We start from the raw sequence: 23,374 nt of genomic DNA, 5'->3' as shown, positions 1-23,374 counted from the left end.
AGCACTGAGATGATTAACCTTTTTGATTCACAAACCCTTTGATGCTGACGGAAGCTGTGGCCCTTATCCCAGTGAAATGAACATGGAGACATACAAAACGTTAGTTACTTTCCAGGAAGATTCCTGCACCCCTTGAAGCTCAAGGAAGCATCCCCTAAGTGTCCATGAATTTCAGGTTAATAACCCCTGCTCTAGCGAAAGAGGCATCTACTAAAAGTAGATGTTTTTTTTAGATATTGTCTCCTTTAATCCGCACACAGCCACACGAGTTAGGGATTGCTGTATTCATTTTGTGGATGAGGAGGCTGATATTCAGAGTGGAAGTTCACATGTCCTATATATCATTCAGCTACTGAGTAACAGCTGAGACTAGGATTTTTTTCTTGACTCTAGCCAATATTCTTTCTATGGTGGTGGTATTGCCTTTTAGAGAAAAGTACTATAATAAAAGCAACAAATTACAATACATAAAAATAAAACTAGCATATAACAAGTGAAAATAATAAAATGCTACTGAATCACAGTGGGGAGACAAACTAATTTTTAAAAAATATATTTTATTGATTTCTTACAGAGAGGAAGAGAGAGGGGTAGAAAGTTAAAAAAAAAAAAAAAAAAAAAAACATCGAGGAGAGAGGAACATCCATCAGCTGCCTCCTGCACACCCCCCACTGGGGATATGCCCGCAACCAAGGCACATGCCCTTGACCGGAATCGAACCCGGGACCCTTCAGTACACAGGCTGACGCTCTATCCACTGAGCCAAACCGGTCTCTGCTAATTTTTTTTTTTTTAAATCCTCACCCAAGGATATTTCTTCCACTGATTTTTAGGGAGAGTGGAAGACAGAGAGAAACATCGATGTGAGAGAAACACATTGGTTGCCTCCTGCAGGAACCCTGACCAGGGCTCGAGCCCAGGAGGAGCCTGCAACCAAGATACATGTCCTTGACCAGAATGGAACCAGGGGCCCTTCAGTCCGCAGGCCGATGCTCTATCCACTGACCAAAACTGGCTAGGGTGAGACAAACTAATTCTGGTTGGGGAGAGGAAATATTCTGCTTGGAGGAGGTCATATTTAAGGTAACCCTGAGGAATTTTAATACAGAAAATTAGGGTGGGTTAGAATATAGGCACAGTGCCTGGCATATATACTTTTTTTTAAAATAGATGAATTGAGAGGGATAGAGAGTTAGAAACATCAATGAAAGAGAAACATCGATCAGTTGCCTCTTGCACACCTCTCACTGGGGATGTGCCCGCAACCAAGGTACATGCCCTTGAACGGAATCGAACCTAGGATCTTTTAGTCCGCAGGCCAACGCTCTCTCCACTGAGCCAAACCGGTTTCGGCATGCCTGGCATATATTAAAAGCTCGATAAATGTTTGCTGAATGAACAATTTTTGTAGACAGTCTCTCTGATCAGTTCTGTGTTTAGTCTGGCAATGGAATGATGGGGACCGAACCCACAACCTTGGTATATCAGGACAATGCTCTAACCAACTGAGCTACCCAGCCAGGGCACAGAGCAGGGGGCCTTCAGAAAGGGAGGCCAGTTGGTGGATCCTAGTAAGAATCATGACTAGAGGGAATGAAAGGCTGATTTAGCACAGTGGTTGTGCTCATGAAAAGGACACTGCTGGGAGAAACATCACAGAAAGTAGAGTTGATTGGATTTTCAGAGTAAGAGAGAGGGAGGAATTGGAGATGACTTTGGGATTTCAAGTCTGGGTGACTGCAAGGATGATGATACCATTAACTGCGATAGGGAACATAGAAAGGGAAACAGATTAAGGGGAAGATGAGGAGTTTGAAGCTAGTATTGTTCCTCCATTTCCAGAGTCTACTTCTAAGTCAGACCACCTCACCAGTCTCAACAGGGACCCAGCTCAGTCAGTAGCTAAGGATTAATATTCCGGTTTGGATTAGATCAGAGGAAAGACAGTTATATACCCTGTTTCCCAAAAAATAAGACAGTGTCTAATATTAATTTTTGCTCCCAAAGATGCGCTAGGTCTTATTTTCAGGGGATGTCTTATTTTTCCATGAAGAAGAATACGGTACACATTTATTGTTAAATGAAAATAAAGGAAATTTATTACCTGTATACAGTACGGTAGTACGGTAGTTGTCAACACAAACCAGACAAACTGTGAATCCTACAGTATCAAAAATTTACTCATTTATTCAATGACAATCATGTCATCATCTTCGGGAACATCATCATAACAATCCAATTCCTGAATTTCCTGGTGAATTTCTTGTGACTCCATTTCTTTCAGAAACTGTGAACCAAATCTCTCATGTTTAGCCTGGGGGTGTGTGTCTTATTTTCAGTGGGATGCCTTATATTTCACTCAGAAGGAAACCTGTAAGTAGGTATTATTTTCGGAGGATGTCTTATTTTCGGGGAAACACGGTATGTGCCCACAGGAGTCAAGACTGTATTTTCCATCCAGCCAAGACAGTAGAGCTTTGACAGTGGATTCAGGGTGGCTGAGCCAAAGAAGGAGCACGGCGTAGGGTGGGAAAGAGGTTCAGACCCTCTACCATATAGGATAAAATTATTTCAATGAGAAGGCAGTTGGGAATGGTAGTGGTGGTGGAAATAAGATCCTTATCAGGATCTAGGTGGTCTAAGGATTCTTGAGTTTGTGACAATACTGTAAACCCAGCCCACTTAACACCACTTCATAGCCCGGTGGTGTTACACCTACCAGGCGTCTTCAAACTACGGCCCGCGGGCCACATGCGGCCCGCAGAGGAGTCTGATCCGGCCTGCCAGGTTTTTTGGGCAGTGAGCGCAGCCGAGGTGTTACAGTAGGAATTAGTAGTTCATGTAGTCCGGCCCTCCAGCTCTCTGAGGGACCGTGATCTGGCCCCCACTTTAAAAAGTTTGAGGACGCCTGGATTAGATCAACACCAAATCTCCCAGAAGATTTAGCCTGTGTCACAGCACACTTTTGCCACACCCTCTGTAAAGCCCTGGTTTCTAAGGTTCTTTCCACCGGAAGCTATGACAAAAGGAAATGTATGGGTGGGGAGGGGTAGTGGGTGAGGGGCCCAGGTTCCTGACACAGTACACCCAAGGAACGAAGAGCAAGAGTGCCATGTTGAAGCAACCATTGCCACTCAGATTCCTGTTATTCCTGCAGCTGCCTCTGTTGGGGATGGGACTGAACCCAACAGTCCTCATGCCCACTGGGAATGAAGACATCACAGCTGGTGGGAAACCTGGGACTGGAAGGGGTTGGTGAGAGCGGATGCTGTGGGAAGGGGCCATACAGAAATTTGGAACCTGCAACTGAACATAACAAGGATGCAGGCAGAATTTAAGAGCACTGTGGGGAGGTGGGGGGAAGGGAAAGGGTTCCCTGCCTCGTGGTGTTTCTTCTGATTATCATTTCTTCTCTTCCCCTCTCCCACTTCATTTTCTCTCTAACCTAGAGGTTCAGTGTTTTGTATTCAATGTCGAGTATATAAATTGCACTTGGAACAGCAGCTCTGAGCCTCAGCCCACCAACCTGACTCTGCACTATTGGTATGAGAAAGAAAGAGGGGATAGCATAAGGGAGGAAGAGGAGGTGGGCTAGATGTGAGAGACAGTATGGGAACCAAAAAGAGGGTGGCCAGCGTTCCAGGCTCCCCATTGTTTTCCTATGGGGTAAGTCATAAGTCAGTTCAGAGAAGAGGCTGGGCTGTGGATGTCTGTAGTACCCAAGTTTACCCCACCATTCCTCTTCCTTCCAACCCTTCTCTAGGTATAAGAACTCTGGTCATAATATCCAGGAGTGTGGCCACTATCTATACACTTCAGAGATCACTTCTGGCTGTTGGTTGGGAAAAGAGGAAATCAATCTCTACCAAACATTCTTTGTCCAGCTCCAGGACCCACAGGAACCTAGGAGGAAGACCAAAAAGGAGCTAAGACTGCAGGATTTGGGTAATTGGAAATGGTTCAAGAGTCCAGGGATATTGTGGGGCATAGGGGTATATGGAGCAGTGTTCTTTATGGTGTTCTTTCACCATAAAGATACCTGCTAAGAAAGGAAGTGGTGAGGGTTTGGGATGGGGAATAGAGGAGGGATCAGTAGCACTACCTTCAGGATCCTGACTTGTCCAGGCCAGGAGAATGACCACACTCACACACATATCTCCAGTGATTCCTTGGGCTCCGAAGAACCTAACACTTCACAACCTGAGTGAATCCCAGATAGAACTGAGGTGGAGCAACACATACTTGGACCACTGTTTGGAGCACCTGGTGCAGTACAGGAGTGACCGGGACCACAGCTGGACTGTGAGTGACTAGGGATATGAACGTAGCAGCTAAGACCAAGCAAGTGGGGATAGACTCAACCAGACAGGAGGGCTTGATCTCCTGTTCTTGCTTTCCGGTGCCTCTGACCACCCTCTGCCTTCCTCCAAATCCTTTCCCTATCTATTATCACCAATGAGTTGTCATTTAGGATTTCCCTACCTGTACTATTCCCAGTACCAGACAGACAAGTAAACCAAAGGAAGTCTTTAAGGGGATGTGGAGAGAGGCATTAGATTATAGTCAGTGAAGGGGGCAGTGTAGCTTGAATAGTCAAGAGAGGAGGGAGGGACTGGGAAGAACCAGAAGATGACAGGGGGGAGAGGCAGCAGTTTTAAAAAATGTTTTTATTGTTTTTTTATGTTTTTTTGTAGAGAGAGGAAGGGAGAGGGATAGAGAGAGAGAAACATCCATCGGCTGCCTCTTGCATCCTCCCTACTGGAGTTTGAGCCTGCAACCAGGGCATGTGCCATGACCAGGAATCAAACCCATGACCTCTTGGTTCATAGGTTGACACTTAACCACTGAGAAACACCAGCTGGGAGAGGGTAGCAGTTTTAATGTTCCCTTCTTTTATAGACACCCATCTTACTCTCACCCTCTTTCTCCCTAAGGAACAATCAGTAGACCAAAGACGTAGTTTCTCCTTGCCTAGTGTGGATGGGCAGAAACTCTACACGTTTCGTGTTCGGAGTCGCCATAACCCACTCTGTGGCAGTGCTCAGCATTGGAGTGAATGGAGCCACCTGATCCACTGGGGCAGCCATATTTCAAAGGGTAAAATGGACCTAATGCCTCACCCTGACCCAAGAGTCCAGCACCCCAACCTTCCTAGCACCAGTGTCTTTTGTTCTATCTCCCTATCTGTAAGCTCCCAAATTTGGTGGCCCATCTCCCCTCACTGTTCAACTCCAACCCCCAGAAAGCAGGGTTTTTCTGTGTAGGGTTGGGTCGATGTGCTGTTAGACTAGAGCAGTGGTTGGCAAACTGCAGCTCGCGAGCCACATGCGGCTCTTTGGCCCTTGAGTGTGGCTCTTCCACAAAATACCACATGTGGGAGCACACAAACAGTGCAATTGAAACTTCGTGGCCCATGCGCAGAAGTCGGCTTTCGGCTCTCAAAAGAAATTTCAATCATTGTACTGTTGATATTTGGCTCTGTTGATTAATGAGTTTGCCGGCCACTAGACTAGAGGGATGGAGTGAGAAGAAGGCCAAGGAGTGCTCAAGAGGAGATAGAATGTATAAACTATCTCCACAGCATTGCCAGGAAGGCTGCATAGTGAAGATGGCTTTGGAACCAGCCAAATCTTGGGTTTAAACCTGCCTCTGCCACTTACTGCCTCTTTGATCTCGGGCACATCACTAACCTCTTCGATTGCCTTTCCTTGTCTATAAAATGGAGATACTAATTGGTCCCTTCTCTCAGAAGTTGTGAGGATTAATTATACTGAAAGTGTCTAGCACAGTGTCTGGCACCTAGTTGGGGCTCCATCGATGTTGTCTTGTTGTAGGGGTGTGACAAGTATTAGGGCCCTTTTTCTCTCCTCTTCTCCATAGACTCTATAGAGACCCCGTCATTGTTTGCACTGGAAGCTGTGCTCATACCCCTTGGTTCCATGGGATTAATTATTAGCCTCATCTGTGTGTACTGCTGGCTGGAACGGTGAGACTTCTGGAATCCCAGAAAAAAAAAAAAAGAGGTGGGGGTGGCTGGGAATAGTAGAAAAGGCTTATTACAAGGTCTATAGAAGAAGAAGGCAGGACAATAAGGAATGAGGGGTCACCCAAGCGGGCATAGTGATAGAACAAAGCTGCAGTCACAGAGAACAGAGAATCTCTCTATTCTATATGGCAGAATTGGGAGGAAAGGGCAATAAAAGAGCATCACCAATGTGTTCCTGCTCCCTCTTTCTCCCCCTACCCCAGGACCATGCCCCGAATTCCTACCCTCAAGAGCCTGGAGGATCTGGTTACAGAATACCACGGGAACTTTTCGGTGAGAACATGGTCATAGGCAGACTGCAGTCTGTCAACTGCCCACTTCCTGCAGCAAGACAAAGTATGGAGGGCAGAGGGGAGGAAAGGGGGCCTTGCACTAACTGTCAGGATGTGGCCAACCAATTGGGGGATGGGGCAGATGGAGAGAGACACACAGAAGAAAACTGATTACAGATTGGTTGAGGCATATGGAAACAGTGATATTGGGAGCCCAGGAATCTGTGTGTCCCTTCCTTAATCATAGTGGTACAGAAGTGAGAGTTCCCTTGGCACAGAGCTTGGGTCTTTTACTTCCTGCTCCTAATTGACCCCTGACCTGGAGATATCTGTCTTTAGGCCTGGAGTGGTGTGTCTAAGGGACTGGCGGAGAGCCTGCAGCCAGACTACAGCGAAAGGCTCTGCCACGTCAGTGAGATTCCCCCAAAAGGCCTTGCTCTAGGGGAGGGTCCTGGAGGCTCCCCCTACAGCCACCATAGTCCCTTCTGGGATCCACCATGTTACACCCTGAAACCTGAGCCCTGAGCCCTGATACCCTGGCAGAACCCCAGGGTCCTGTAGCCCTAAATTGTACTAACTTCCCCTCATCCAACCAGCCTAGGCCCAATGCTCCCCCTACCCCAACTGTGGCTGATTTTGAATTGTGTGCCCCTACAACTGCCCCCTCATTTAATATCTCCTCTTTAAGAATTGTCCCATTGCCCAACCAGTGTGGCTCAGTGGTTGAGCTTCGACCTATGACCCAGGAGATCAAGGTTTGATTCTGGTCAGAGCACAAGCACAGATTGTGGGCTGGATCCCCAGTAGGGGGCATGCAGGAGGCAGCCGATCAATTATTCTTTCTCAATATTGATGTTTTTATCCCTCTTTCCCATTCTCTCTGAAATCTATTAAAAATATATTTTAAAAGGAATTGCCCATTTGCCCTGTACATGTTTGTCATCTCCCTCGATCCAAAATTCCTCTTCCTAGAATTCTTTCTCCCTCCCTCCCAACCTTCTTCTTTCCATCTACCCTTCAGTTGTTCCCAAATCAATGATAAATAAAGTTTCTGTTGATAATCATCATGACTGTGTTGTTTGGGCAGGGAGCAGGGGAAATGTGAGGTATAGTAAGGATGGGGGGCATAGTGCTGATGGTAGGGAAAATGAGTAGAATCCTGCTGTGGAAGCAGTTGTACCACAAATTAACTAGAAAAAGTACTTTTCCAGAAACTTAATTTTTCTCTAAGGTATCCTTCTGAGGTCCAGTTTAGTTAGATTTACCATGTTGCCTCCATTCCCAACAAATCTACAGACCTCACCCAGGTTCTTCTCCCCTTATCCTTACTCCACCTTCTGTCACACATACCACTTCTGACCTCATAATCCCTCAACTGCAGCCTCAAGCCCCACCCTTCAGGCCCCACCCCTAGCGATGTTGGTTATCCACAACTACCAATAGCTCTCTCCTGTCTGCCTGTTCTGGGCTTCCTCAGGCAATGTAATCCATCTGCCTCTCTAGTCCCCTATTCCCTATCCTCTGACCCCTGTCCCTATGGATCCCCCAAGGTCTCCAGAACACCCTCCATCTTCATGACTCATCAGGCCTCTCTGAAGAGTGAGCTCTTGAGAGTATGTTCATCTACATCAAACATGGAGGTGAGGGGCATCATGGAGTTGGAGTCTGTATGTAGGGCTGGGAAGGTTTGAGGGCAGTGGAGATCACAGAGACATATAACCAGAGAAGGGTCACACGCCCCATCCCATCTCTTCTTAGATAATCAGAATTTCCTTGCCAGTATCAATTGTGCTGTCCACCGGTTGCTGCATTACACCCGCATTAAAGTGGGGTTGAGTAAAACAGGTGAGGAGTTTGGGAAGGGGTCTAATGGCCAAAGGTTAAAAGTAGTGGTCATTTCTGGCCTCCAAGGCCTCCTTCTGGCAAGAAGAGAGCTCCTTGATTCCCTACAGCTTCTTCCAACCTATTTTGGATGGGATCATTGGTCCCTTTTGCCCTTATTCTACTTCCTGAGCTGCCCCAATTGCCCCTCTGGCCTCCCTCCAGACACCATTGATTTGTGTGATGAAACGGGAACAATGAAGTTGTTTTTCCTGATGAAGATCCCTGGAGACTATGCCAGCAAATTCCTTACACCTCGAAGCACCTACTACGTTTGTAAGGTGGCACGTGGGACACCAGGTAGAGGCTTGGGGGGCATTCCCCAGAGATAGAACAAGGCTCTCAGGATGGATTGTAGAACTTGTCCTTAAAATAGGATGCCCTCATCCAGATCCAATTGACTATCTCTAATCAGCCCAGGACGGTCATTGCCTGTGACAATAGGTTAGGTTCACATATATCATACCTCCCCCGCCCCCCCTTATTCTAGGGATGGATCTGAGAGGAGGAAATAAGGTAAACCAGCTCAAGATAGTGTTGAGTGTTAGGGTCCTACAATCTTGGGCTTTGGAAGGGTGGAGACTGGATAACAGAGGCTGGGGATAGCACACTGCTGTATTTACAGGAACTCAACTTGCGAATGCCTACCTAGCCTTTGTGCCCCTCCTGAAGACTCCAGATCACACACTACTTGGTAAGAAGCATGTGAAGAAAGTAGGAACTTGGAGAGTACTGCACATAGCTGGTGATGGAGAATATAGGGTGGGACTGGTGTCATGCAGCAAGTACGATCACAGTATCCTAGGAAAAGGGGAATAGGATCTAGATCCACTTTAGAAGGGATACTTAGCTCAAACCAGGTGGAGTGTGCATGTGCTATTCACCCTTCTCCCCATTTCGCAGCCATCTCCTCAGTATATCTCCCTATCACCACCCTTCATTTCTATCTTTCTCTTCATCCTTTTCTCTTGGAGCTTAGGCACCTTCAGATCACTCTTCACACTAACTTTAGGTTGGGTTGCTCCAAATGATCATTTGAATGATGGGATGGATGGGATGGGTAGGTAAAGTATCTAGTCAGAAGTAGGGGTGCCTTTTCCTGGTTTCTAGACGCCTTGCGCACACAATGTGACATGCTGGAGAAGAGCAGACTGAAAATGCTTAGACTCCAAGAAGCCAAGAAAGCCGTTAAAATTGATTCTTCTGTGAGCCTTCCAGTAAGATTCCCCAAATCTGCTCTGTCCCTGCACCCCTCTATCCCCACCAGCCAACAAGGCTCTCCACCATGGCCCTCTGGGATAAATTTCTTAAAAAAAAATTTTTTTTTATTTATTTCAGAAAGGGAGAGGAGAGATGAAAGAGAATCATTGATTGGCTGCCTCCTGCACCTACACCCCCCCAACCCCCCACCCCCACCCCCGCCAGGGACCAAGCCCACAGCATGTGCCCTTGACTGGGATTGAACCTGGAACCCTTCAGTCTGCAGGCCAATGCTCTATCCACTGAGCCAAACCAGTTAGGGCTAAATTTCCTTTCCAAATCCAACATCCATGGCCAAGACCTGCCTTCCACCTCTTTTGTCCTGCCCGTGGCCTAGTTTGTACAAGATTTCCTTCCGAACTGAACTTCTTTATCTAACTGACCCTTTTCCTTTCCAGTCCAAATCAGGTGATGACAAGAGTCGCAAGCTCCCTCGAAAGAGTCCGTCCCAAAAGACCAAGGCAGGCTTACTCAGTAAGAAGGGAAAACAGCAGACTAAAAAAATAAAGTGACCATGTGAGAGCAGAAACACTAGGTATGAAATTACTGGCGTTTAATGTGAGGTTCCTTTTTTAAGAGACTCCTCCCAGTACCTGCAGGGAGGCTTAAGTATGCCCCAGGCAGCATGGAGCCTCTGAGGGTGAGCAGGAAGGCTGGGGTATGCACTTGGGTGGTGGTGAGGAAAGACTCTGAAGTCTAGTCAATGAGCCCTTTTCAGCCAGGACTACCAGAGGACGCCTATCACAGCCTGCTCGGGTTAGGTTGCTGATGGGCCACTTCCCTCCCCCCCTCCCCCACACCCCCTCTCCCCCAACCGAAATTCTCCCACCCCCACCTCTCAGTTTCTGGACAGTCCCCAAACCATTGCTTTCCCCTCTCCCTCTCCTTTGTCTGAGGGGGGCAACAGGCAGCAGAAACCAGAGCTGGTTATAGTCATTTATTGAATTTATTTATTTATTGATTTGACACACTTCCCCACTCCAATCTAGCACATGATACAATCTGGGTAAGCCAAGCGCTGACACAGGAAATGATGGGAACCCACAGCAGGGGTGGGGGAGGGAACAATGCAAAGGGGACTGGGGGAGGGGCTGCTTGGGGGCTGGGGTGGAGGAGCCCCAGATGGCCTCCCTGGCAGGTGGTGGTAAACCTGATCCACATTCCCCTACATCCCTGCTCATTTCCCAGACCCTCAGCCAAGCTTCCCAGCTCCCCCTTCCCTGTTCCACCCCTCCTCCTGCCTGCCACCACACACACTTCCACATAACCCCTGTAGTCAGGCAAGGGAAAGAAGGGCAGCAACAGCTGTCAGGGGCCTTGAACAGGGAGGTCTCTGTGCCTAACTTTACCACCCTAAATCCTTCCCTCCTTCTCTTCCCCCTCCGGCCCCCCTTCCCAGGCCACAAACTAATTCCAGGCCTTCAATGTACTCTCCCACTGTAGCACTAACCCACAGTGGGTCACGGAGAGTGTGGCTGCATCCCAACACCACACACTCCTAGGCACAAAGTGGTAGAATGTGGGGTGGGGTGGGGGTGGGGAGCTGGCTTAGCTTTTTCGTTAGGGAAAGCCTGAGATATTTTTGCACCGACCATGTTCTAGACCTGGTCTACATGGGAGTGATTCCCCTTGCTCAGTACTGCTTCCCACTGCTGCTCTCCTGCTGGTGTACCCCTTCCCCATGTTTCCCCAAGTAATGTCTGTAGTGTTTTCAACATGTCACAATGACAAAGCCTTAAGAAAAAAAAAAAAAGCATTCTTCATCACTAGCACCTTGCCACTGTTAAAAAAAACCCTCTATATTTGTGTTTATAGATCTTTAAAGTTTATATAAAGCCTTTCTGTTATCTGAAGTCCCCCTAAGGGTCATTTGGCCTGGTGAGCCACTCTAGTGCTGAGACCTTGGCCCTCCCAGGTCCTAACTACTCCCCCCCAAAGGCCGAAGAGGCCACTGCATAAAAACCCCAGGCTCAACCTAGCCTGAACCAACTCAGATAAGACACTACAAAAAATCCTGCTCCCAAAGGCAGGGGTAAGGCCACTGGTGACTTCATATTTCCAACAGCATAGCCCGCCCCTGCTACAAAACCTAGGGGGTGGGAATAGGGGGAGCCAAGGATGGCTCCCAAGAAGGTGCCTTACCCCCTAATTGGCACAGTGAGAAAAAAACCCCTCCTTTTCCCTCCCCCCATAGTTCCCATATTGGGCAGCTTTATCTTTATAATTTCCTCAACCCCTGTGTGAGTAGACCCCACCCTAGCTCCAAATCAGGGCTCCAAATTCCTGGTGTGGGGCCAAGGATAAAAAGTGGATACGGGCACCCCTAACTCCACCTCTGAAGCAGGGGACAAAGCTTCCAGCAATGGCTCAGAGATCTGTGGGAAGAAAAAATGAAAGACAAGGTAAGAGGCTCATCTGGGGCATGAGCACATTCCACCATCATGATCCACAACAAGGTAAACAGAGACAGCCCGTCTCCCACCACTCCTGTGCTATGTGGTAGGGGTGAGCACTGCTGAGGGGCCTGGAAGTCCCATCTAGAGATTCTGCCACTCTAATACAACATCCTCCCTCCAATTCCCCAGGAGCTCCACCTACCCCCTGTTCTAATCTCCCTCTCCCTTGCTCAGATTGTGGAAGTAACTCGGCACCTAGGAGTAGGCGTAGGTTGTGAGCAGTACCTGGCTCGAAGTTGAAGTCCAGTCCCTCTTCCCCATCCATGAGGTCACTGATGATGTTATCCATGTCACACTCCAGGTTCTCCAGATACATATCAAGATCGAGATCCTGAGGCATTCTGGCTTGGCTTGTAGCTTCAGTAGAGGGTGTAAGCATAGGAGTCCCCAGGGTCTTGGGGATGGGAGCACCCACCATGACTGGAGGCGGTGCTATCATCGGAAGAGGGGGAATCAGACCGCTGGGGCCCGGAGCCTCTGGAGGCTTGGGACACAGGCCAATTCCTGTGGCTACCTTACTGGAGGAAGGTATGCCTCCCAACAACAGAAGCGTGGGAGCCTGCGACAAAATGGGATCTACCTGGGTCATGAGGACGCTGGCAGCGGGTGGTGGTGTATCAGAGGTGAGCAGGGCCTCCAGAGACTGGGAGCTTGAGAAGCACCCTTCTCCTGCTGACAGGGGCCCCTCTGCTGGGCTGAAGAGGGAGGTGCTGTATGCGTGTAAGGGGCCCGTAACCCCAGGATGCTGCAAAGAGAAGCCAGAGAGACTACTCCGAGATAGCAGGGAATGGGAAGATGTTATATTGAGCCCATCTAACAGCTCTAGATCTTCCTTCAGGGTGGGAGGGACACCCCCTGCATAGCCGCTGACCGAGGCTGGCATTTCCTCTCCTGCCAGCACCTCAGACTCCGGCCCCAGCGGAGAGAGCCGGGTACTGACAGTGCTGGCATTTGAACTGCTTCGTGGACGGAAGGTGGTCCACACATCAGCTTCCTCGCGGTTTCGAGGGCAAGGGCTGCCTGACCACTTGGCAAAGTGGCCAACAGGGCTCTTTGGAGTGGCACCTTCGGGTGGAGCTGGCAACACAACTGGTTTCTTCTTGGGTGCCTTGCTGCGGCCCCGGAGCAGCTTGCTGCTGCTATCCATGGAGGCTGCCCTGCGGCGTGGTGCCTTGCCGCTCTTGCCTCCCTCGGGGTTCAGCATCCACCAAGAGCTCTTGCCGGTAGCCTCATTGTGAACCTTGATGAACTTGCTGTGCAGGGACAGGTTGTGGCGGATCGAGTTCTGGAGAGGACACAGGCAGCAGGAAAGGGGTATGAGTGGTGTGTAGGGAAGGTCAGTGGCACACAGTCCAGTTTAAAAGGATTCTGGGACACAGCTGCACATGGATACTCAAAGCTAGTCAAATACAGGGGGAGAACAGGCAAAGATGGGGGAGGGGGTTGGGGAGGAGACCACACACAGTTCCCACCCAGAAGACAAGCTGCTCAGCCTCAGCTCCAGACTTCTCTGCACAGGGGCACCAGAGACAATCTGATTAACAACCTACTGCAGAGGGAAGGGCACCCACCCTAGAAAAGCTCAGAGCATTAAACTCCTCTCAAGTCTCTGGCGGGGGGTGGGGGGCTGTCTGGGGCTGGAGGAAACCAGGGAGAGACACTCCTGGTGCAGCAAGAACTAGGCTCAGATGGGAAAGAGCATTCCACAGCTCCACCCCTTTCCTTGAGTGCAGGCTTGGGTGGAGTTTACAGGATAGTGGCGCAACATCAGCCCAGGACTGACCCACCCTGTCCTGAGCCAGTTCTCTCATCAGGCTAAGGGGCTGGAATCTCAGCACAGCTGGCGCTCCACTCCCCATGGGGGCATTTGGGCCCCAGCTCTCCAGAGGATTTGAAGATTCCTTGTTTCTGATTTCTCCCGATTCACAGACACACACCCTCAACTATATCTGGGCCATGCTTCTCACTGTACTTCAAATACATAAGGTACACTCCTCTCTCCTCCTGGGAAAGTGCTCCCCTCTAAATTCTACTGGTTCATCCAGTCCAAGCCTAAGTCTCCTCTCTTTTATACAGTGACTGCTTGACTTCTGCTGCCCAGTTTCTCACAGAGTATTTTAAATCTCTTCCATACAATTTTGACCAACTGTGTTCTTTACAGTTTCACAGAATTAGTCTCATAAAGTGTAAGCGCCCAGGACACAGATCATGTCATCTAGTCAGGCAGCACCCCGTCAGTAGTGCCCCTCCCCCTCACTGCCAAGGTCTCAGTACATACTCAGCCTCCTGGTACAGAATCAATCATTTCTTGCCTGATCAGTGGGTAGCCCCCAGGTGATGGCAAAGCTCCCCTTAAGGCTCTGTTGGTTGTTGAGTGCCTTGGTTATTAGAAGCTACATGTTCTCCCTTTCTCTCTCTCTCTGCTGATATTCCGCTAGAGATAAGTTTTGTGTTTTTCCCCCCAGGTGCCCAGGGAATGGAAATTGGCAGATTCTTAAGCCCCTAGAGCAGCTTACTTCTACTGGTTGCCTCAGGTTGGTAAGCCATCCTTTTGTGCTTCCCCAAGCTCCCTTCTCTTTCTTACCTCTTTCCCCCAACTTCTCCTCAGGAATGTGTGTATTAAGATCTCAGACCTTAGGGAGATTTGACCTCCCACATGAAGCTCTTCAATATTTAGAAACTCAGGAGAAGCCCAGAAGGGCTTGGAGCAACTAGGAGGCTGAGACTAGTGAGAAATCACTTCGTGTGTTTCAGACTGCTTTAGATAAGGAGACCCTTTGCCTGGAGAAAGATGCTTAAGTAGTTTCTTGTTTCAGGGCTATTCAGCTAAAGAACTTCTTGTCTCTCTGAGACCCTAGAGTAATGCCACTTCAACTACTCTGGCTACACACTTGTCCATCCAAGCTCTGCTCTTAGTAACTGAGTGACTTGTGGCGCCATGATTTCTCCTCATTTCAGCCTCTAACTCCGGGTCTACTGAGAAGACCCTTTCCTTTCCCTACTATATAGGACCCGATTCTTCATCCCCTCCTCTTTAGGTCTTGGAACTAGTACATCACATTGTACAGCTACCTACCTAGAGAGGTCAGCTCCCTAAGAGCCTATTATTCTTACCTGTTGGAAGGGGGTTACTGCAAATTGCTCCCCAAGTCACCTCCACTAAGCTTTCTTGTTCTAAGTGGGTGCCGCCCCCTAGTGGGGTGGTAGTAACCTGGGCAAGTCATCAGTTAAGCCAGTTCAGGCCTAAGGTCCCCTTGGAGTAGGGTTGGAGGTGGGGACTGGGGACTTGAGGCCCCAGGCTCAGTGTGATTTGGCTTTGCCATCATTGCAATGAAGAGAATTTGGCAGCATGGACTAGCAGCAAGAACATATGATTTAGAGTTAGATCTGAGTTCAAGACCTTATTCTACTGATATTAGGGAATTTCCAAATCTTTCTAAACCTTAGTTTCCTAATATGTGAAATGTGGAATCTCAGAATTGCTGTGAAGGTTAATAAAATAAAAAAATTTAAAAAACCACTTTGTAAACTAAAAGCCCTGTATAAGTGTAAATTACAAGGATGGACCACACTCCCACGGCATAACTAATAACTCATGGTTATTTCTTCTACCCTGAAAAATGAACCTAAGAGAAAAGAAAAACAGCTGTGTAGGCTAGATCCAAGGAGGGGAGCTCTTTATGAGCTGAGGCTGTGGTGTGGCAGTCTACCCAGAACTAGTGCCAAGGGTCTCAGTCAGCTGTCCCATTTCTGTCCTACTGAACCCTTAGAGCTACTGCAGATCTGATCCCGCAATCTCTTATACCTAAGGAAAGACTCTCTTCTTTCAACCCTCTATACTTCCTTGTATGCTGACTTTACCACGTATGGGCGTACAAAACATTAATAGGGGCTGAAGCTCCCCGACCCCGTATTTCTCAAGACAAGTTTTCAGAGCATCTATCGAGATCTTTCCTCACAGTTGCTTCATGGAAAGCCAAAGGAATGGCTGATCTTGTGCTCTAAAGTCACAGCCCTCTCTCTCTTTTTTTTCCTTCATGAATCAACCCCCCCACCCCCACCACCCAACTTGTATAGTCCCTTACTAGGAAGAATTTATTGGCATTATCAAGTAAATTGAGACAGGCAGCAGTTCACAGTCCTTTTTTTCTTAGTGGATAAGGTCAGCTACCTTACCCCATGAATACCACCCTTTTTACCTTTTGCCAACTTCACTCCGTCTTCTTGGGTAGAGGAGTTCTAGAACAGAACCTCCACACTGAGGTGCTGGGAGACAAGCAGGGAATCCAAGTAATCCCACAGGAATGGGAGAAAAGGTGTTGGGGTGGGAGGTGGGGACAGAGGGAAGGCTAGGTTTATGTGGAGAACCCACACAGCTCCTGCAGTACATAGGATAAAGACTTCTCTGTGGGAATAAATAAGTATTTGGGGCAGCCCGAGCCAACACTTGTGCTGGGAGTGTTGAACAGTGAGCAGAGAATTCAATTTTCTCCGGGGCAAAGACAGTGTCTTATTAATCATCTGATCATGCATATACTATGTCCTAAGTAAATGTTTGTCTAATTTACTATTGAAGATGGATCTCTGGGGTGGGGATGAGTAAAAGGGGGTCCCAGAATAGCAGTAAGGAGGTAGGGGGCCCAGGGGCAGATGGTATTGGGAGGGGGGTAAGGGGATCAGAGTTACCTTCCATCCTGCTGAGCTGTTGCTGTCACCCTTGTCCTTGAAGTAGGGCACAGTGCGGACCATCCACTCATAGATCTGGGCGAGTGTCAGTCGCTTCTCCGGGGCACTTTCAATGGCCTGGCTGATGAGCTCTGCATAGGACTGGTTTCCCCAGGCATTCCGGCGGGAGCCTCCCTTCCGAGGACCTGTGACAGCCCCCAGGATCCCGGGCTGGGGGCCCCCTGCCGGCTCTGGGAGCCGGGGGGGCAACAGGATTGGCTCTGTTGGCCCCTCCGTGTGTACCTTCTCTCCCAGACCTGGATCCACCTCGGGCGGCTCGGGCGGCTGAGTAGCAAGCTCTGGTCGGGGAAGGGGCCAGGTGCAGGAGCGGGGACGGCTCTGGGGTTCGAAGTCGGGATCGAGGTCTATGATCGCGGCAGCCTCTGTGGCTGAATTCTCATTCTCTGGATCCATACGTGGAGCTGGACCTCTGTCGCTCAGCGTTCAGAGCAGCCTGCCACAGTCCCTCACGATGCCTCCCCCCAGGGGGGGAGCACCCAGGGCCAGGAGGCACATTCCTGCCAGTCCTCGGAAAGTCTCGAACTCCCCCCGCTCGCCCCCGGACCCTAGCTCCCCAGGCTGTCCCTTCCACACAACTCTGATTCTCTTCAGGACTACAGCCTGCAGTCTCGGGGCTCTTTCCGAGACACCACCTGTACTCTCCACCTAGCGAACACTTTTTCTCAAATCTCTCTCAGCTTCCTGGTCTTTTAAACCTGAGGCTCCGTAGCCCCTCAAACGTTGCGCTCCCATCAGCGAACGTCTCTTTAGCTGCAGTTCCCACCCCCTTTTAAGTTGCTGCCCACCCCCCGCCCCTCCACACGCACACACTCCTCCCAAATTTTCTCCACCCTGATCACTGCCTCCCCCCGCCCCGCTCCCGCGTCACTTGCCCCTCCCCGGACTCTCCCTCCACTCTCTCTTCCCTTCCCTCCACTCTTAAGACAGTCTACATCCCCCTTGGTCCCAGCCTCTTATTCCAGAACCAATTACCTTACCAACCCTCCCACCCCCCCACCCCCCCGGGTTTCCCTTTTGTTTTGCTCCGAGCTGCAGCCCCAGCCTGACGTCTCTGTTTACCACTCGCCGGAGCAGCCATCTGCGCATGCACCTAAAGCGCCAGTTGGGAAACCGAGTTCTTCAGTCGTGCCACCCTGCACGGACTTGAGGACTGCATTTCCCGTCGTGCCTCGCGTCCAAGAGCAGATAAGGGTGGCAGTAGAGCGGCGTGGCAGGATATCTGGAAGTGGGACCTTATGGGAAGGTGGTTGCGGACTCTTTCTTTTCTAGAAAAAAAAATTTTTTTTACCCTCTTTCCAGCCCTTTCCTTGTGATTCGGGGTCACCTAGGGGACCGTGTTGAGAGATGCTAGACTTTTCCTTCTTTCAGTTAAGAAAGGGCAAAAGGAAAAAATGCTGAGAGGCAGAAAACTGAGAAGCAAGAAGCTAAGAACGGATTAGGAAGCAGATGTTAACGCCTGTTGGGGAATTGGGTGACGGGCTTATGTAACGTAACCGAAAGGTTAGCTGATGATAATGTCTCCCTTATCCCTCCTAATCCCCCTTCATACTGATATTATGGTCTCTGACCAGTTTTCTCCATTGGCTCTTCTGGCCTCCCCGTTAATGTTGATATCCTCCAGGTTCCCATTTTTGGCAGCTTCACTTCTCATCCAACAGGTCCCAAACTGAACTCATTTATCTGTTTCTGCACCTAGACTCTTATACCCTGGCTACCCTTATCTCTAAATCTGGTTAATGGTTATCGTCATAGCAGAAAAATATTTGAGTGAAGCTTAGTGTGATAAACACCTGTGTGATGTTTTGAACATTTCTGGAAAAACATTAAGAAGTAACTTAGAAGAGTGTACCCCATAGATAAGGACTTGGTTTGAACTTATTATACTTTGGTCGAAAACATGTTTTAAGTTTATGCCTGTGGCACATTGATAGAAACTTGTTTTGCACTCTAATTGATAAGCACCTGGACTGCCGTGGGTAAACAACCTGGCTATATAATGGGGACCCAAACCAGAGACGATGAATCGACTGACAGTCTGCACTTGCTCTGCCTCCTGCTCCATGCCAAATGATGGCTAATATCCTTGATCTAGCCACGATTAAAGAGTCGAGGAGGTCTCTGGTGGTAAAAGCCGACCTGGTTTTTGCCAGCCATCAGATGGTGCCGCAGCTACCTTCAGAGGAAGCCATGCTTTGGGGACCCCCGTTAGGCCTGTACCCACGGCACCAGGAATTTGTGTGAGTAATAAAATGCTTTGTGATTTGCAACTGCATATATTTGTTTGCTGTAATTCCTCAGGCAGTCTTAACTCTCCTATCTAATAAAGAGGGAATATGCTAATTGCTGTCCCACCCTCAAAGATGGCAGCACCCACATCCTCAAGATGGTGGCACCCAGTCCCCTCCCCCCCCCCCCCCCCCAGCTTCCTGGACCAGCCTGAGGCACAGGCAAGCCTCGGTTGGTGGCTGCCCAGCTGTCCAGGGCTGCCCGAGGCTCAGGTAACCAGGGCAGGCTAAGGCTTGTGCTGTCGGCAGTGGCAGCAGCAGAGGTATGATGGGGGTGCCATCTTCCCCTGATTGCCGGGTTGCCTCCAGCCCCTGAGGGTTCCCAGACTGTGAGAGGGGGCAGGTCATGCTGAGGGACCCCCCCCCCCCATTGCATGAATTTTCATGCACCATGCCTCTAGTATTAATATAAGGTCAAGTAATAATGCCTACCCTTGGTCCTGCTTGCTTAGAGTAGTTTCTTCACTAGCAACTACTTAATGTCTGAACACGTGCACGGTTAAAATTTATCTCAAGGGATGCCTTGGATAATGCCCCATATACTCTACTTGGACAGTTATCCTGATCTACCCAGTCTCTCAAGCTAAACTTACCTCTCACCTTTTCACCTTCCTAGCTTCCCACATCCAAATCGCCTTTCAAGACCTTATCACTGAATTAAATTGCAATGTCATCTTAATAGGACTTTTTGACATCATCATTAGAGTATATGTTTGGTGCTGCCAATGAAGTTATCTTTCTAAGAAACTTTCCTGGTAATAAAAGCTAAAATGTATGGAGCTCTTATTATGTACCAGGTGCTGTGCTGATTGCTTTACATACACTCCTCAAATCAACCCTGAGAGATAGGTACCACTATTATCCTCACTTTGTAAATGAAGACACTAATATTAAGAGATTTAGTGACTTGCCCAAAGACACACAGCTAGGAGGGAGAACTGGGACCATATCACTTAAAATGTTCTTTGATTTTTCCATTGTGTATATGATAAAGTTCAAACTCCCTAACAAGGCATACAGGTCTCTTAAAATCCACCTTTTTTGATTCATCTTTCACTGGGCTAAGTCACAGCCAGTCAGAATTTTACACTATTTCCTGGGAAACGCTCTCCTCCTTTCTACCTTTCCTTTCCACCTAGTAGACATTCAGTAAGTGTTGTTAGAGCAAATGCGATCAGAAGTTGAATGACATTGCACTTGTAGATTTGACTACTTTTTAAAATTTTAATTAAAAAAATTTTTTTTATTGATTTCAGAGAGGAAGGAAGACGGAGAGAGATAGAAACGTCATTGATGAGAATCATTGATTGACTGCCTCCTGCATGCCCCCACAGGGGATCGAGCCCGCAACCTGGGCATGTGCCCTTGACCGGTATCAAACCCGGGACCCTTCAGTCCGCAGGCTGACACTCTATACACTGAGCCAAACCAGCTAGGGCTTGATTACTTTTATTATTATTATTATTATTACTGGTAATATGAGACTGACAGTTCTTTATTGTTTAAAGTGTTACAGTAAGTCTCCTCTCCCCACTCCCGCCATTGATCTCTCCCTGGCCACTCCCCCCCCCCCCCAGCACATGCCTTCACCCCCCTACTGTCTGTGTCCATTATTTATGCTCATATGCATGCATACAAGTCCTTTGGTTGATGTGTCCCCCCTCCCCCACCAACCACCTTCGCTCTTAGCTTGGACGATCTATTCAGTGCTTCGACTAGTATCTCTGACTCTATTTTTGTTCATCAGTTTATGTTGTCCATTATATTCCACAAATGAGTGAGATCATGTGATATTTATCTTTCTCTGATTGGCTTATTTCGCTTAGCATAATGCTCTGCAGGTCCATCCATGCCATTGCAAATGGTAAGAGTTCCTTCTTTTTTTTTTTTTTTTTTTACAGTAGTGTAGTATTCCATTGTATAGATGTATACCAGAGTTTTTTAATCCACTCATCTGCTGATAAGCTGTTTCCAAATCCTAGCTATTGTAAATTGTGCTGCTATGAACATAGGGGTGCATATATCCTTTGTGACTGGTGTTTCTGATTTCTTGGGATATATTCCTAGAAGTGGGATTACTGGGTCAGATGTGAGTTTCATTTTTAATTTTTTGAGGAAACTCCATACTGTTTTCCACAGTGGCTGCACCAGTCTGCATTCCCACCAGCAGTGCACAAGGGTTCCTTTTCTATACATGACTGTTTTTTGATAAGTGCATCAAAAATGTATCTTATATATATTCTGCTTGTCCAAGCCCCAATTTTTCTGTTAGCAAGCTCCTAAGGGTAGGGTCTGTAAATTCAACTTGTGTGTACAGTGCCATTTGCAGTATTTCTTAGCATATGCTGCTCTGTGGTGACCGGCTTTCCTTATGTCAGGAAGGATTTCCATACAACCCAGGATTTTCCAGAGGTGGCAGCACATGAGCCTTCAAAGTGATATTAGTCTGATCATGGTAACATAACCATCTTGGTTCTACATAGTCCTGCTTCCTTCTGCTTCATGGTGGGAAACATCCCTATAAGGCCTGCAAAATCATTTGGTCTGGCCCTGCCAAGGCCTTAGGGATGAGTTAATTAAATGTTTGACCAAACATAGCAGGCTAATTTTCAAGTTGATAATTTTGTATGGCTCAGAAGTGATGTTATAAGTATCCAAATGGCCCTTGGCAGAAAAAAGGTTTCCCATCCCTGCTCTACTCCAACATACATTTGTTTTCCCTCTGCCATGGAGAGGACATAGAAAAGATCATGTATTACTACTACCTGAGGTCCAAACTGAAGAGACAGGACATAGTTGTTCACAGTGCTTGGCAAACATTTCATATCTATGCCTCTTCCTCCTGTCTGGAGTCACTTGGTAAGTGCTGCTTGAGTGGTGAATTTGATAGAAGAGAGGGCCTGATGGGTACTAGGTCACAAGGAGCTCTCTTGTAACTGAAACAGGTGTGGTGGCAGATCGTGCAGAGCTGCTGAGACAGGGAAATGACAGGGTGGGTCGGGCACCTGTCCTGGCTTGAGTTATATCTTGCATTGTCTCCCTTTGTGCATTTGTTTGAAAGGGCACATCTTTCCACCAACTCATGTCCATCACCTCCTTAAATTTCCAATTCAAAGCTCAAAACTTAACGTGGTCTTGGAAACTTTTTCTGACTAGTTCAACCTGACAGATCATTTACCTTCTTTGCACCTCCTAAACCTCTATGAACTCCGTTTTTTTTTTTTTTTTTTTTTTGTTTTTTTTTTTAAATATATATATATTTTATTGATTTTGTACAGAGAGGAAGGGAGAGAGATAGAGAGTTAGAAACATCGATGAGAGAGAGTCATCGATCAGCTGCCTCTTGCACACCCCCTACTGGGGATATGCCCGCAACCAAGGTACATGCCCTTGACCGGAATCGAACCAGGGCCCTTCAGTCCCCAAGCCGACGCTCTATCCATTGAGCCAAACCGGTCTCGGCTATGAACTCCGTTTTTATTCTTTAATTTTGTGCTTGTGGTTACATGGCTTTCTATTTCATGAGGACATATTGTTTCCCCAACTAGATTATAAACTCTGGAATCCATGAACAAATGGTTATTGAGCTTTTACTGTTAAGATGAGAATATACCTTGAAACTCTGGACAGATAATAATTACCATAAACCATAGGACCAGATGATTCAGGAGGGTGAGCTAAAGGACTGGTGGAACACTACGACTTGAAAGCATGCATCTAGAGAGGTCAGGGTTATCCATCTTATTACTGTGGGAGTGTTGGAACATACATTAGTTGAAAGAAAGAGTTAGCAAGCTGGCTTTAGAAAATAGAAGAGCCTGTTTGGATCAGTGGATAGATTGTTGGCCTGTAGACTGAGGGGTCCCGGGTTCAATTCTTTTTTTTTTTTTTTAATTATGCATCACAGTGGCATTTTTTTTTAATATATATTTTTATTGATTTTGTACAGAGAGGAAGGGAGAGAGATAGAGAGTTAGAAACATCGATGAGAGTCATCGATTAGCTGCCTCTTGCACACCCCCTACTGGCGATATACCCGCAACCAAGGTACATGCCCTTGACCAGAATCGAACCCGGGACCTTACAGTTCCCACGATGACGCTCTATCCATTGAGCCAAACCGGTCCCGGCCCGGTCAAGGGCACATGCCTGGGTTGTGGGCTTGATCCCAGGTAGGGGGCTATGCAGGATGCAGCTGGTCAATGATTCCCTCTCATCATTGATGTTTCTATTTCTCTCTCCCTCTCCCTTCCTCTTTGAAATTAATAAAATGTATTTAAAAAGAAAAGAAAATAGAAGAGACACTAGTAGTAAAGAGGACTAACAAGAGGCCCCCTCCAAGCCACTGTCATAAATTATGAACAGATATAGCAGAACATGGGGGAAAGGGAGAACACAGGCTTTTTTTTTTTTTTTTCCTCAGTTTTA

At 47.9% G+C, this 23,374-nt stretch overlaps 3 protein-coding genes across 6 annotated transcripts; 2 read left to right on the top strand and 1 right to left on the bottom strand.

Annotated features, from left to right (window-relative positions):
• The first annotated feature begins 3,032 nt into the window (after positions 1-3,032).
• Positions 3,033-7,382, top strand: IL2RG (interleukin 2 receptor subunit gamma). Of its 4 annotated transcripts, none has more exons than XM_036411538.2 (8): positions 3,033-3,246; positions 3,394-3,543; positions 3,764-3,945; positions 4,163-4,302; positions 4,935-5,097; positions 5,881-5,986; positions 6,250-6,319; positions 6,658-7,382. In XM_036411538.2, the coding sequence occupies exons 1-8, from the start codon at positions 3,113-3,115 to the stop codon at positions 6,841-6,843; spliced, it is 1,131 nt and encodes a 376-aa protein (XP_036267431.1). In that variant the 5' UTR covers positions 3,033-3,112; the 3' UTR covers positions 6,844-7,382. The 4 variants fall into 4 exon arrangements, with proteins under 4 accessions (XP_036267431.1, XP_036267428.1, XP_036267429.1 ...); XM_036411535.2 differs by having other exon boundaries at positions 3,034-3,251; positions 3,450-3,543; XM_036411536.1 differs by having other exon boundaries at positions 3,035-3,227; positions 3,450-3,543.
• A 426-nt stretch (positions 7,383-7,808) lies between these two features.
• CUNHXorf65 (chromosome unknown CXorf65 homolog) lies at positions 7,809-10,134 on the top strand. The gene is given in 6 exon segments (XM_045571893.1): positions 7,809-7,990; positions 7,992-8,163; positions 8,365-8,499; positions 8,825-8,893; positions 9,310-9,416; positions 9,858-10,134. Coding segments are annotated over 6 exon segments (654 nt in total). The 5' UTR covers positions 7,809-7,933; the 3' UTR covers positions 9,972-10,134.
• Positions 10,135-10,395: 261 nt separating this feature from the next.
• FOXO4 (forkhead box O4) lies at positions 10,396-17,809 on the bottom strand. Its single transcript, XM_036411531.2, has 3 exons — positions 16,602-17,809; positions 12,141-13,200; positions 10,396-11,834 (listed from the first exon to the last, which is right to left on the bottom strand). The coding sequence occupies exons 1-3, from the start codon at positions 17,052-17,054 to the stop codon at positions 11,827-11,829; spliced, it is 1,521 nt and encodes a 506-aa protein (XP_036267424.1). The 5' UTR covers positions 17,055-17,809; the 3' UTR covers positions 10,396-11,826.
• Between the last annotated feature and the right edge of the window lie 5,565 nt (positions 17,810-23,374).

Source organism: Pipistrellus kuhlii, unplaced genomic scaffold, assembly GCF_014108245.1.
Source record: "Pipistrellus kuhlii isolate mPipKuh1 unplaced genomic scaffold, mPipKuh1.p scaffold_m20_p_40, whole genome shotgun sequence".
NCBI classification, from domain to species: domain Eukaryota; kingdom Metazoa; phylum Chordata; class Mammalia; order Chiroptera; family Vespertilionidae; genus Pipistrellus; species Pipistrellus kuhlii.
Note: the sequence above shows the minus strand (reverse complement) of the source record. Positions and strands in the feature narration are given on the sequence as shown.

Coding starts and splice junctions, on each gene's coding strand:
- FOXO4 (XM_036411531.2), bottom strand. CDS start 17,054: ATGGATCCAGAGAATGAGAATTCAGCCACAGAGGCTGCCGCGATCATA. Junction 13,201..16,601: donor ACAGCTCAGCAGGATGGAAG/GTAACTCTGATC, acceptor TGTCCTCTCCAG/AACTCGATCCGCCACAACCT.
- IL2RG (XM_036411538.2), top strand. CDS start 3,113: ATGTTGAAGCAACCATTGCCACTCAGATTCCTGTTATTCCTGCAGCTG. Junction 3,247..3,393: donor GGTGGGAAACCTGGGACTGG/AAGGGGTTGGTG, acceptor TCGTGGTGTTTC/TTCTGATTATCATTTCTTCT. Junction 3,946..4,162: donor GCTAAGACTGCAGGATTTGG/GTAATTGGAAAT, acceptor ACATATCTCCAG/TGATTCCTTGGGCTCCGAAG.